Raw genomic sequence first — 12800 nt, 5'->3', positions numbered from 1 at the left:
ATAATTTGAATGAATACATCAAATCAGAGGCGTAAGGAAGCCCAGAAAAAGTAAAAATTATATTCGTATTTCTCATGTCAAACATTTACGCAAAAATTCACGATAACTTGTTGGACATTCTTACCCATTTAATCTCCTTTAATAAAAATTTATTTGTCTTGTATTTTCTTACATCTCTTGATTTCCACTTCCGTTATTAATAAGAGTATATAAAGCACCGTCCAACTGCCACCAAGCAAGTGTGATATAAGGCATTTAAAATGCTTGCGTTGTTTCTTTCCTTCCTACAGCAGACTAGGGGTGGCCAGATCCGGATCCTAGCGGATCCGAAATCCGGATCCGGTTGGTTCCGGATCCTTAGGATCCGGATCCTAAAATTTTTCGGATCCGGATCTGTGGATCCGGATCCGGATCCGCGGATCCGGAATTTTCAGATCCGGATCCGGATCCGGAATTTTCAGATCCGGATCCGGATCCGCGGATCCGGAATTTTCAGATCCGGATCCGGATCCGGATCCAAAACTTTCGGATCCGGTACTTTCAGATCCGGATCAGGTACTTTCGGATCCGGATCCGGTACTTTTGGATCCGGATCCGGAATTTTCGGATCCGGATCCGTTTTGCCTTCCCACTTGCGCTTCTTTGGAAAGTAAGAATGTGCTTATAACATATTGTTACCTGCTAATATACATATATATATAATATACATACACACACACATATATATATATATATATAGTGTGTGTGCTCGCGTGCGCGGTTTGTAATTAATTAATACACTTACTTACTAGGGAGGTCTAAGTCTCCCCCTCCGATTTCCATGAAACTTGGCAGGTGTATAGAGCCCCCCCCCTCAAATGTCAAGATGAGGAGAAATTGAAGTCCCCGAAACCACGTAAATATGGCATAGGAAGAAACAGGGGGCATACGGCCTCTCTATACACCTGTCAAATTTCATGGGAATCGGAGGGGGACACAGGGGTCAGATGATTCCCACGGCAATTTGTCCTAATCTTGATATTTGAGGCGGGTTTTGCCCCCTAAAACAGTATTTTAGCCGAAACAAAAAAACACGTATTTCTTCCTTTGGGCCCCTCTATACACCTGCGAAGTTTCATGAAAATCGGAGGGGAACACAGGGGTCAGATCCTTACTTCAATTTGTCCTCATCTTGACATTTGAGGGGATTTTGCCCCCTGAAACAGTTTTTAGCTCAAACAAAAAAAACACGTAATTCTTCCTTCGGGCCCCTCTATACACCTGCCACGTTTCATGGAAATCGGAGGGGAACTCAGGGGTCAGATCCCCACTTCAATTTGTCCTCATCTTGACATTTGAGAGGAGGTTGCCCTCTAGAACAAATTTTTTTCCGAAACAAAAAAACACGTATTTCTTCTGCCAAGTTTCATGGAAATCTGAGGGGGACACAGGGGTCAGATCCCCACTTCAATTTGTCCTCATCTTGACAATTCAGTGGGTTTCGCCCTGTAAAACCGTTTTTTAGCTGAAACAAAAAAAAAAACATGTATTTCTTCCTTTGGGCCCCACTATACACCTGCCAAGTTTCATGGAAATCGGAGGGGGACACACAAATCAAATGCCCACTTAAATTTGTCCTCATATTGACATTTGAGGGGGGTTGCCCCCTAAAATCGTTTTTTAGCCGAAACAAAAAAAACACGTATTTCTTCATTTGGGCCCGTTTATACACACACCTACCAAGTATCATGGAAATCGGAGGGGGACACAGGGGTCCGATCCTCACTTCAATTTGTCCTCATCTTGACATTTGAGGGGGTTGTGCCCCCTAAAACCGTTTTTTAGCTGAAACAAAAAAAGCACTTATTTCTTCCATTGGGCCCCACTATACACCTGCCAAGTTTTATGGAAATGGGAGGGACACAGGGGTCAGATCCTCACTTCAATTTGTCCTCATCTTGACATTTGAGGGGGTTTTGCCCCCTAAAACCGTTTTTTATCTGAAACAAAAAAACACGTATTTCTTCCATTGGGCCCCACTATACAGTATACACCTGCCAAGTTTAATGGAAATCGGAAAGACACAGGGGTCAGATCCTCACTTCAATTTGTCCTCATCTTGACATTTGAGGGGGTTTTGCCCCCTAAAACCGTTTTTTAGCTGAAACAAAAAAAAACACGTATTTCTTCATTTGGGCCCGTTTATACACACACCTGCCAAGTATCATGGAAATCGGAGGGGGACACAGGGTCAGATCCTCACTTCAATTTTTCCTCATCTTGACATTTGAGGGGGTTTTGCCCCCTAAAACCGTTTTTTTATCTGAAACAAAAAAACACGTATTTCTTCCATTGAGCCCCACTATACACCTGACAAGTTTCATGGAAATCGGAAAGACACAGGGGTCAGATCCTCACTTCAATTTGTCCTCATCTTGACATTTGAGGGGGTTTTGCCCCCTAAAACCGTTTTTTAGCTGAAACAAAAAAAACACGTAATTCTTCCTTTGGGCCCCACTATACTGCCAAGTTTCATGGAAATCGGAGGGGGACCTTTAGATAACCTCCCTTGTTAGTCTTACACTTTGTAATTATTTAACACTACATATATTATAATGTTTTATTTTAATTTGTAAAACTGTAACTGTAGAACAATTGTATAATTTTTGTATAACATTTCTATCTTGTTAAATGTGTTAAAGGTTTCATCCTGGAATGGGATGTTTCACATTTATGTGTGTTTCCATTTCCAATACATTCAATGAAGACATACGTTCGTTTCAATGGCATTTACAAAATCTCGTCTGACATTTTATGTTTAACATAAACAGGTAAGATTATTTTTGTGCACGACTGTGTTAGCCGATGCGTAGCAAAGTATTTTAGGAACAACACTTGAAAAAAAATCTTGTAGGACTAACTAATGAAAAATTTATTTGTAATCGAAGATCATAATACCTTTTAAGGTGTGGTAATATTATAATGGGATTGAGGTACGAAACTCTCGGATCCGGATCCGGAATTTTCGGATCCGGATCCGGGATTTTCGGATCCGGATCCGGGATTTTCGGATCCGGATCCGGGATTTTCGGATCCGGATCCGGGTTTGTCGGATCCGGATCCAAGCAGATCCGGATCCGGATCCAAACGGATCCGGATTTTTCGGATCCGGATCCGTTTGGCCATCCCTACAGCAGACCCGTACCCAAGATTTGTTTGAAGGGGTGAGGGCAGATCTGAAAATGAGAAACAAAGGGAAGATACGAAATGCTGTTATAGTGCGGTTGGAAAGCAAGAAAAAATTGAAGAATATTTCACTTCCGGCGGAGAACGTGCCCTTTAGGGGGCGGATACTACATTAATTCCCGAACCTAAAACGCCCCAGACCCCAAGTTTCTAAGCCCTCGTTTGTCTGTAATGGCGTCTAAACCTGTTAGTTTATTGCAGCTACTTATCATTCATGACATCTTATTTTCACCTAATTTGCAGTTTATAACTGTATTATGATAACAAGAAATTAAAAAGACCCACTTTTTCAAATAATATTAGATATGGCGTCTAAAAATAACCCTTTCGGCTATTTGATCATGTTTCGGATCAAACCTTATGCTTTGGATGAGCCAGAACTCAACAGTAGCATCGAAAATAGTGTCAGACTAACCCTATGAAATAATAATAGTTTAATTTTTGACAATCTGTAGATGTATAGGGTGTTTCAAAAGTCTTGACACCATAGGACAACTGCGTTTTAAGTGTAGATGACGAAAAATGGAAAAATTAGAAAGTTGTTGGAAATATGAGGTTTCAATATAATGTGCTGGAATATTCAACGTAGTATGCACCATTGAGGCTGTTCGCTGGTACGAGCCTCAATGAGAACTGACATTGCCTTTTTGCCACATGCATCGTCCTTAAGGGGCATTTACATTATCGCAACACCGTACTGTATTCTGCAAATTGAGAATGATGAGGCAAAATTAGAGGCATTATTTTTACATTAAATTATACTTATTAGCAATGACTACTAAAATGAAGAGCATGTATAAATCGAAATTCTTGCACAATCCGAAAATCGTCAATGTAATTTTATTAGGTTTTTTATATCTTCACATTATAATATTTCATAGTTCAAAGTGGATATGAACCCTTGGCACCTCCGCTCAGTTCGAGCCTGTCCTACAGCTTCAGATTTGAGGTCCCGGAAAACAGAGTGTGAGTGAAAACATTCAATATAATTTTCGTCATTAATTTATTATCATTATTTAAATACTATGATAAATTGCTGGCGTATCCCTGAAGATTTTGTATCAATTCACATTGAGATTTCAAATTTAGTGAACGTTGCCCGCATTCTAATCTCGCCCAGGCCTCGCGATGTTTGACATTTCTAAAAATATCCAAAAGTACTCAAATCATATTCTAAACAAAGTATTCTACTACATGAAAATTGTGTTCAGATAATTGTATCAAAAACGTTTACTTATAGAATGATATGGTGATGTGAAAATATTATTTTATATGGTACAATGTAAATTCACTACAGTGTCAACTGGTTTCAGACCGAAGCAACAAGAGATATGTGACAACGGCGGTTCACACTGAAATAACAAGCAACAAACAACACAGGCCCCTTCAATTAGCGCGCATGGGCAAACAACAGACCGAGGCCACAAGATACATGCCATTGGGTGCGACACGTAACACGATGCACGGTTTTATCAATACCGTGTCGCTTCGGTCTGAAAGCACCCTTACTGTGTGAAGTAAATTCATGCAAGTAAACGTGGCATGTCCTATCATAGGTTATCTCCCAATATAGGTAATAAGCCACACGTGTCGCTTAAGGATTTCACAAACGCCGACTTATGCCGCCTATCATGCACTGCCGCTACGGTGTGAAAGGGTGCTGTTGATTGGCTCGTTCCCAAGCAACATGTGTTGCGTGTTCCTGCAGATTTGTTGACAAAGATCCACCTCAGCATACCAGATTTATAGTTATTTCTCTCACTTTTCCATTTACAAAGTAATTGAATATATCTAGCCTTTTGATCACCCGGGGGGGGGGGGGGCAACTCGGGCACTCGCCTGAGGTCCCTTGCTAGATAGAAAAAATTGTTTGTGTGTGTGTGTGTGTTTCTTTTTACGAGTTTATAGGACGCTGGTGTAACTAACGTGGTATAGTCTGGATTCATGGGTTATTTTGACATTTCTAAAAATATCCAAAAGTACTCAAATCATATTCTAAACAAAGTATTCTACTACATGAAAATTGTGTTCAGATAATTGTATCAAAAACGTTTACTTATAGAATGATATGGTGATGTGAAAATATTATTTTATATGGTACAATGTAAATTCACTACAGTGTCAAAATCCAACGAAAAGTTTAAAAAAATGTTATTAGATATTGCCACTTTTATAGTTAGGGTAACATTGATTTATGATTGATTTCCTTTATTTTACTTCGCTTCTTGTGCCACTTTTGACTAATTTGCGAAAATGGGGATGATGAAATTGATGAATGGACACTCAGAAACATCTATGCCCAGGAAAGGATTCGAACCCGGGACCTCTGGCGTTGTAGAGTTAGAGTAACAGTTTGATGTTGAACATACCTACTTATGATTATATAGGTCAGTCACCCTTCAGACTAAAGAACAAAAATCTGATCAATTCTGATTAGGGTGACCAGACGTCCTGATTTACGCACGACAGTCCTTTATTTAAGGGCTATGTCTTGAGGTCTGCGATGCAACTCCAAAAAACCAAATATGTCCTATTTTTCAACAGCGTCCTGCGAAATGTCCTGCAAAACATCCAGTCGAATTGCTTACCTCTGTGAAACTGTTAGAGTGCCTTTTAAATTAATAGTATTGTTAGTTTGCATTCAAATACTTGTAGATCTAAAAATTTTCGCGCTCGCGAAGATCTGTGGTCTTACTGTAACACATTGCTTGGAACAATGCTTCCCAAACGTTTTCGTTTCACGGCGCGCCATTAGTGTTTCAAGATATATCCGCGGCGTCCAAGTCAGAATGTAGGCCTATCTAACACTTGCAACGCTCAGTTAGTGATTAGGTTGTTTGCCTTAAGTTATAAAATAAACACATATTTCAAATTCAGAAACATTTTATGTGTAAAAGTACTAAATAAGCACATATTTGGAACGATCATATCATTTCACTGAAAATATTGGAACATTTCCCGACGCCCCAGGGCGCCGCGGCGCACACTATGGGAACCACTGGCTTAGAAGCAGATGTTGTATGCAGTCTGTTCATGATATGATTTGCAAGGTGCCGAGTGCGCTTTGAAAATTGCAAATAACCCAATTCTGGGGATTTGCATGATGCATTGATGAGATGATTACAGCAGCTGCGGCAAGAAATCTTTAGACTTTCAATATCGATTGATATTTTAATATTAATTTACAATGTGTGGGTTTTTATGGTAAGAAAGAAAGGAAACACAAAAACCAGTAAGAACGAGAAATATAATAGGAAGGTTAATCTCTGAAAATTAAAAAGATAAGCAAAAGGAGGAACGATTTCCGTGGACGAGCGGCTAGGGACAGCATTAGCACCTTGGGAAATACATGCTAACAGCACCACACCTGACCTGCCTAACCTATCCACATATGCATATAATAGCTTAAATAAACAAAATATAACTTGCCAAACCTATTTACATGCTTATTTATGCAAATATGCCTACGTGGATAGGCTGACCCTAGCTGCTCGTTCTCCGTGGCGGAGTGGTTGAACGCTAGGACGCCAGGGTTTCTGGGGTCGAATCCTGGCCTGGGAATGGATGTTCTTTGTGAGTGTACATTCACGAATTTAATCATATCATCACTCACATTCATTAATGCAATTATCCAAAAGTGACAGAAAGTCGACGTTAAATAACAAAATCAAAATCAATTTGATTTGATTTGATGTGCTCTATTTTACTTCGCTTTTGTTACACTTTTGGCTAATTTGCGAAGATGGGGATGAGTGATGATATGATGAAATTGATGAATGAACACTCACAAATATCCATGCCCAGGCCAGGATTCGAACCCGGGACTCCTGGTGTTGTAGCGCGATGTGCTAACGACTCCGCGACAGGAGCCGGCAAAATTCCAATCAAATTAAGAAGAAAAGAGATTAAAGAGAATTGTGTAATATTTCAAGAAACATGTAAAGCAGCATGGCTTTTTCTTTGCCAAAGAGAGGGGAGGGGTGCACTTGACCCTGTACTCTTTTTAGTTATAGGTGCGAAGTTCCCTGTACGCATCCATGGGTGTTCTGCTTTTCGTTTCAGAAAATGTGGTCACCCTAATTCTGATTATAGTCCCCGCACCCACCTAGGGCCAGCCTGCTTTTGATCACCAAAGAGAGAAATAGTAGGCGAATTGCCCTCCACACATCACAGTCTGTTTTCCACAATGTTACGAATGAATTAAAACACTATTTAGAACTAAATTAAAAAATTCAGGCACCATGGCGAGCGGACGCCCTGTATTTTTTTTAGTTCTGGGTGGGGGGGAAGCTTATGCAAATTACTCCGTCGCACCGGGTGATGATTTATGAAAATTTCGTTAATTGGGAATAACATTCGTCTACTTCCACCGCTGAACTAATCTTCCCTGTATTTCGTAGCATCAAAATAGAATTAAGTTTATTAATTACAGTAGAGCGTCGATTATCCGAAGTAATTGGGGGACATGGGTGTTCGGAAAACTGGTTTGTTCGGATAATCGAACTGTACATGTTTATTTGCCAAAAAGAAGTACTGTACGGTAAATTTATTCATAAAAACAGGCATCTCTTTAAGTATTACAAAGTAACGTACAAAGGCAACTTTAGTAGGAATATATAGTATGTGGTACAGTTTATTAAACAAAAATATGTACATATTACATACGCATTTTGCATGAACAATACACACAGTACACAAAATTAACGTTTAAAAAAATCCTTTATTTTGGTCAGCAGCGCCTTATGAAGGCCCCATTAGAAGCAATGTTCCGCCAGCGGTGGCTCAGTGCGGCGACTACTGTGGGAAACTTGGTTTGGGAGTGAGGGGGATGATGGACGGTAGGGTGGGAGAGTAACAGGTGCAAGCGAGTACACAGTTCGGTTAAGCGGTCGTTTGGTTGACCGACGTTCGGATAATCGACGCTCTACTGTATTACAATATGTTGTATGAAAAATGTACCGATGTCCACCCAACAGCTTACCATGCGATTCAGCATTATACCCCATGGCTATACGTAATTATGTGGATAATTATTAAATTCAAATAATCATCTGTTTCTGAAACTCAACCACAAATTGGGTGTCAAGTTGTACAGAGTTTAGAATTTAATTCATGTAGTTCGGAAATTTCCCACTAGATGGCAGCAAATTGCTAAGCATTGTGACGACTGGTCACCACTGGGATTGATGTGTGTTTATGTGTGTGTTTTTCATCCAATCCAGTAAGACGTAAGAGTAAGAGATCGAGCCGTGATGTGCAATGTTCGTAAAATGTTGTAGTGACTTGTGAGTGTGTATATCAGTGTTTTGTGTATGGCATTTGCTGAAATGCTTTGAATTTTTATTGCATGTAAAGCTATGCCGCAAAGGCACTCGTATGAAATGTGCGCGAAGTGTTTGTATAATGAAGGAAACCGGGATCGTAACATAAAGTGTGTAAAAAGCGTGGTGATAGTAGTGGCAGAAAGTTCAACGAATGGCTAAACTTGCCATTAAATGATAAACATTTCAGAATTATTTCGGCCTCATGGTCAGACCTCCTGATTATAGTTACCATCCTGTACATATCGAATCGCCATCTGGCAGGCTCGAGGAGGACATAAGCAAGAAAGAAAATATGCAACACGAAACACGGAAGTGGGAGGTATTCCCTGGAAGAAACAAATTTTGTTGCGATGGACGCATTATGATGGCACCTCACACAGGTGTATTTTATGTAACAGTTGGTCTCATCGTTGGAACAAGTGGTCTCTTTTTTGCGTTCGAGTAAGTACAAAGAGAATATTTCAATTCCAACTTTGCATGTGTGTTGTATGATTTCATAGATATAAATAATGTTGTGTGATCTTTTCCATTAGTATAGCTAGCTCACTATTTTTTCAAGGAAAGTAATGTTTGTCTTTCGCTTGCATAACGTTAATGAAATCATTTTTGAGATGGGGAAGAAATGAAGTTCGGTTATGCCCTTAATTCAACAACAGAATTATCCTTGCACATACTCCGGAATTCTTGCGTACTTACTAACAGAGTATAAGCTCTCCTTGGCCTTAATTTAAGGAACGGACATAATATTGGGTAAATTTATTGGATCAAACAATCCCCCTCCCCCTGTTTCTTTTTCAGACTTGAACCAGGTTATATGCAATTAGTGTAACCCATATTTAACACGAATGTACGGTGCCTTAATGTCATTGTTCGGTACAAGTTCAGTGTATAATCACAGAGAAGATAGAAGAATTTACCTTCTCTGTGCTATAAGTAATGCGATATAGTCCATTTAATAAAGAATTGCTATAGTAATATTTCAAGAATAAGGCATTCCCTTGTATATTTTAATAGGATGCACCAAGTAATTAAACCCAGTTGTATTACAGTGCTGTTAAACCTCAATCACATGTACGTATTTTTGTGACAATTCATGAACATTTTATTACATTGTAATGGATAAATGAGCTTCTTTCAAATGGTACTTGTTGTTCCATTTTTTTTTTTTTTGCTGAACAGTAGGTAGAGATGCAAAAAAAGCCGGCTTTTTTGAATAAACAGTTGGTACTGGTAAGATCTCGCACAATACTTTTCACTCGTTTCTTTCGTCATTTTTAACAATCGTACTTGCCGATTTTGCATTGCGAAAGGTTCTTGAAGGTGAGATTTTACTCTTGTGAAGAAAATATCTTCAATTTATCACATTAACAGTACTACTTTGGTGTTACTGATTTCGGATTTTTCCCAGGTTCGAACCCCAAAAAACCATTGACAGATAGCCCCAAAAAGCATTGACGGATAGCCACGAAAACCATTGAAGGATAGCCCCAAAAATCATTCATGGATAGCCCCACGAACCATTTCCGGCAAGGTTAGCTGTTCGGTTAGGTTAGGCAAGCATAGTTTTCTTGAAATATACATGTATTTGCTGTCAAATATATTGAGCGATGGAAAAAAATACATCCACAGCCTTTCAACAATCTATAGAAACTCAATTCCGTAAGTACTTTCTCCTGTAAAAATGAAGAAATTCGTTTGTGGGAGATCGCACCGTTACCGAACAGTTTTTTCCAATAAAAAGGAGTCTTTTTTTGAAGAAACTGAATTTTTGGCATTTTACCAATTACAGCTAACCTATTTCACTTGAAGTTACTGTTTTGAGTTTACAGGTTTGTAGTGACATATTGTGGCCTACAACTAGTTAAAAAAATTACATAGTGTAGCAGCCAAGAGGCAGATATTGGCCAATCCCAGTAGACACATATTGCATTGGTTCTTTTAACCCTAGCTTACCGAGGGAGGGGGTGGGGGCTTGCAGGTTCACAACCTCATTTTTTAAGTTTTTCTTGTTTGAAAATAAATTACATTGTTTCCTAGATGTGTAACTTTTGTTCATAATAACATAAATGAAATGTAACGAGGAGACAAAATATACGGCCTAAGTTCTTTTTGTTTTATTGCGATTTCATCATGCTACGAATGCAATTTTTACGTGGTTCGATTTCAATGTACGTCTGTTAACACATACGGTGGAGTTTTAGCGATTACTTCAGGTTTTGTTCAATATATGCTTTCGTGGTTAGGTTAGGCAGGCTAGGTTTGGTTCCCTTAGCATTAAAATAAAGTCCCCAAATGCATTCTACTAAGGTTCCGATTTACTTCTACATTCATTCCCACGCTTCTACGATATTTACTGTCGCTTGTCGATGGAGAATATCTTGTCCATGAGAATTGCGTAAGGTAATTTTCAAGTTGTTTTTTCAACATAAGTAACGTTTATCAGAGTCCAAACACACTACTTTAAGGAAGGTTTACATTTCGTGTGACAATGATTTCCAAAATTCTACGATAATAGTCAGTGTGCTAGGAGAAATCATAAAACAATTGGAACCGTTACCGTAAATGTGGCCTTTCGAACTGAAGCAACATAAGCTTCAAGTGTCGCTTGGCCTGTACATTTTCTCAGGGAACTTTCAGACCAAAGAAGTGACACGTGTCACTTGGAAGCAGACCTTTCTAACCAAAGTGCAACAACGAGCTAAACATGTCACTTGCATGTTGCTCGGACTATACTGTTTTCTCAATGGCATGCATCGTGCCGCTTTGGTCTGTTGGTCTTGCATACACAATGAATGTTTTACTGAAGAAGACTGTGTCGCTAGTCATCTGTCACTTCAGTCTGAAAACTCCTTCAGCGGCGCACATGCATAGTGGATGCTTGCTTCCAGACTGAAGGGATCCAGGTCACTTGACACTTCATTCAATGTAACATCCTCCTCATGCTGTCTTGTGTTGCTTCAGTCTGAGTGTTCTCTATACTTAACAAGATTGTTTGCTTCTTCATCAGAGATTAAGATTTAATTCTGCCTGTAAATCACAGAGAACGGTACTAATCTGATATTCCCCAGACAAATTTCTTCATTTTTACAGAAGAAACTACTTGCGGTAATAAGTTCCTGTAGCATTGTCTAACATCTGGAATGTGTTTTGTGTGGTGTGGGAATGTTTCATAGCTGAAATTCATTGATGCATAGCGGCGAGGTGCCAAAACTAGGGGGGCAAAGACAGTATATCTCCCTTTGTAGATAAGATTTAGCATAGTGCGGGGGCAAAAGTGGCAAAAATTGGGGGGGGGGACAACTGCCCCTGGTGGCCCCCCTAATCGCCGGCACTAGACAAGGGAAGCAAGCATATCACTATCAGACAACGATGCGAACAGAACCGTTATGAGCATTTGCCCACCAACTAGTGGCAGTATGAGCAAGTACGATGTCCAAACATTACTCAGGATTGCTAACTCCGTAAATGTACAGCAAATGACCTTTGAAATAAATTTTGAATTCAACTCCATATATATACGTGATTCGCACACTAGAGAAGTTCGGGAACTCCGTATATATGTATGATTAGCACTCTAAGTGTTAAATTTATTACATACTTTGGTTTTGTTTATTGTTTCTCTCAGGTGTAAGGATGACTTGCACATAGGGTTACCAGATCACTATGAGGGAACTGTAGGACACAAAGCATTTGCAATAAATAATACATATTTCTATAGAACAGGTTAGAGAGTAATTTCAAATTGACACTTTTCAGTAAAAAAAAAAAAAAAGATTTCTAAATAAATTCTTTAATTCAAAATTTCCAAACTTGTAATTATACTAAACAATGCACCTGTTTTAACGGTACTTCTCAGAGGAGCCAATCTTTCCCAAAATTTCAGGTGTAGTCAAAATATATTTATGAGAGACTGGACAGCGAAACTCTTTGATATTATATGGACCAGTACCAAACTTCTTACAGATTTTATGAAAAAAAAAAATCGTGAGTCCGTTGTGCTGATGGTAATGAAAGTAGTCTCTCAACCTTTGCATAATGACCTGCAATGGCAAACAAATATTCAGCAATTACCGTAATTGAAATGGTTCCAGAAGTTCCATCTTGGGTAGTTTTTAGTTGAATTACAGGGTGTCTACCAAAATAACAAATCCAAAATTCTTGATTTTTTTCAGGATTTTTTCTTTACATTTATTTTTAATTTTTGTTTACGTAAGTAGGGGTCGAATAAATAAATAAATAAATAAAGGTTAA

The 12800-nt window shown here is 39.0% G+C and overlaps 1 protein-coding gene across 2 annotated transcripts in view; it reads left to right on the top strand.

Annotated features, from left to right (window-relative positions):
- The first annotated feature begins 8415 nt into the window (after nucleotides 1-8415).
- The window catches only part of app (Palmitoyltransferase app), a 368197-nt gene continuing 363812 nt past the window's right edge, over nucleotides 8416-12800 (top strand). For both annotated transcript variants that reach the window (XM_083112168.1, XM_083112160.1), the window contains exon 1: nucleotides 8416-8990. In XM_083112168.1, coding sequence (XP_082968294.1) covers nucleotides 8752-8990 — 239 coding nt within the window. In that variant the 5' untranslated portion in view covers nucleotides 8416-8751. The remainder of the gene's footprint in view (nucleotides 8991-12800) is intronic.

The sequence above is a fragment of the Lepisma saccharinum genome, chromosome 1 (genome assembly GCF_977018435.1).
Source record: "Lepisma saccharinum chromosome 1, izLepSacc3.1, whole genome shotgun sequence".
NCBI lineage: Eukaryota > Metazoa > Arthropoda > Insecta > Zygentoma > Lepismatidae > Lepisma > Lepisma saccharinum.
This window is presented reverse-complemented; position numbering and strand designations above follow the sequence as displayed.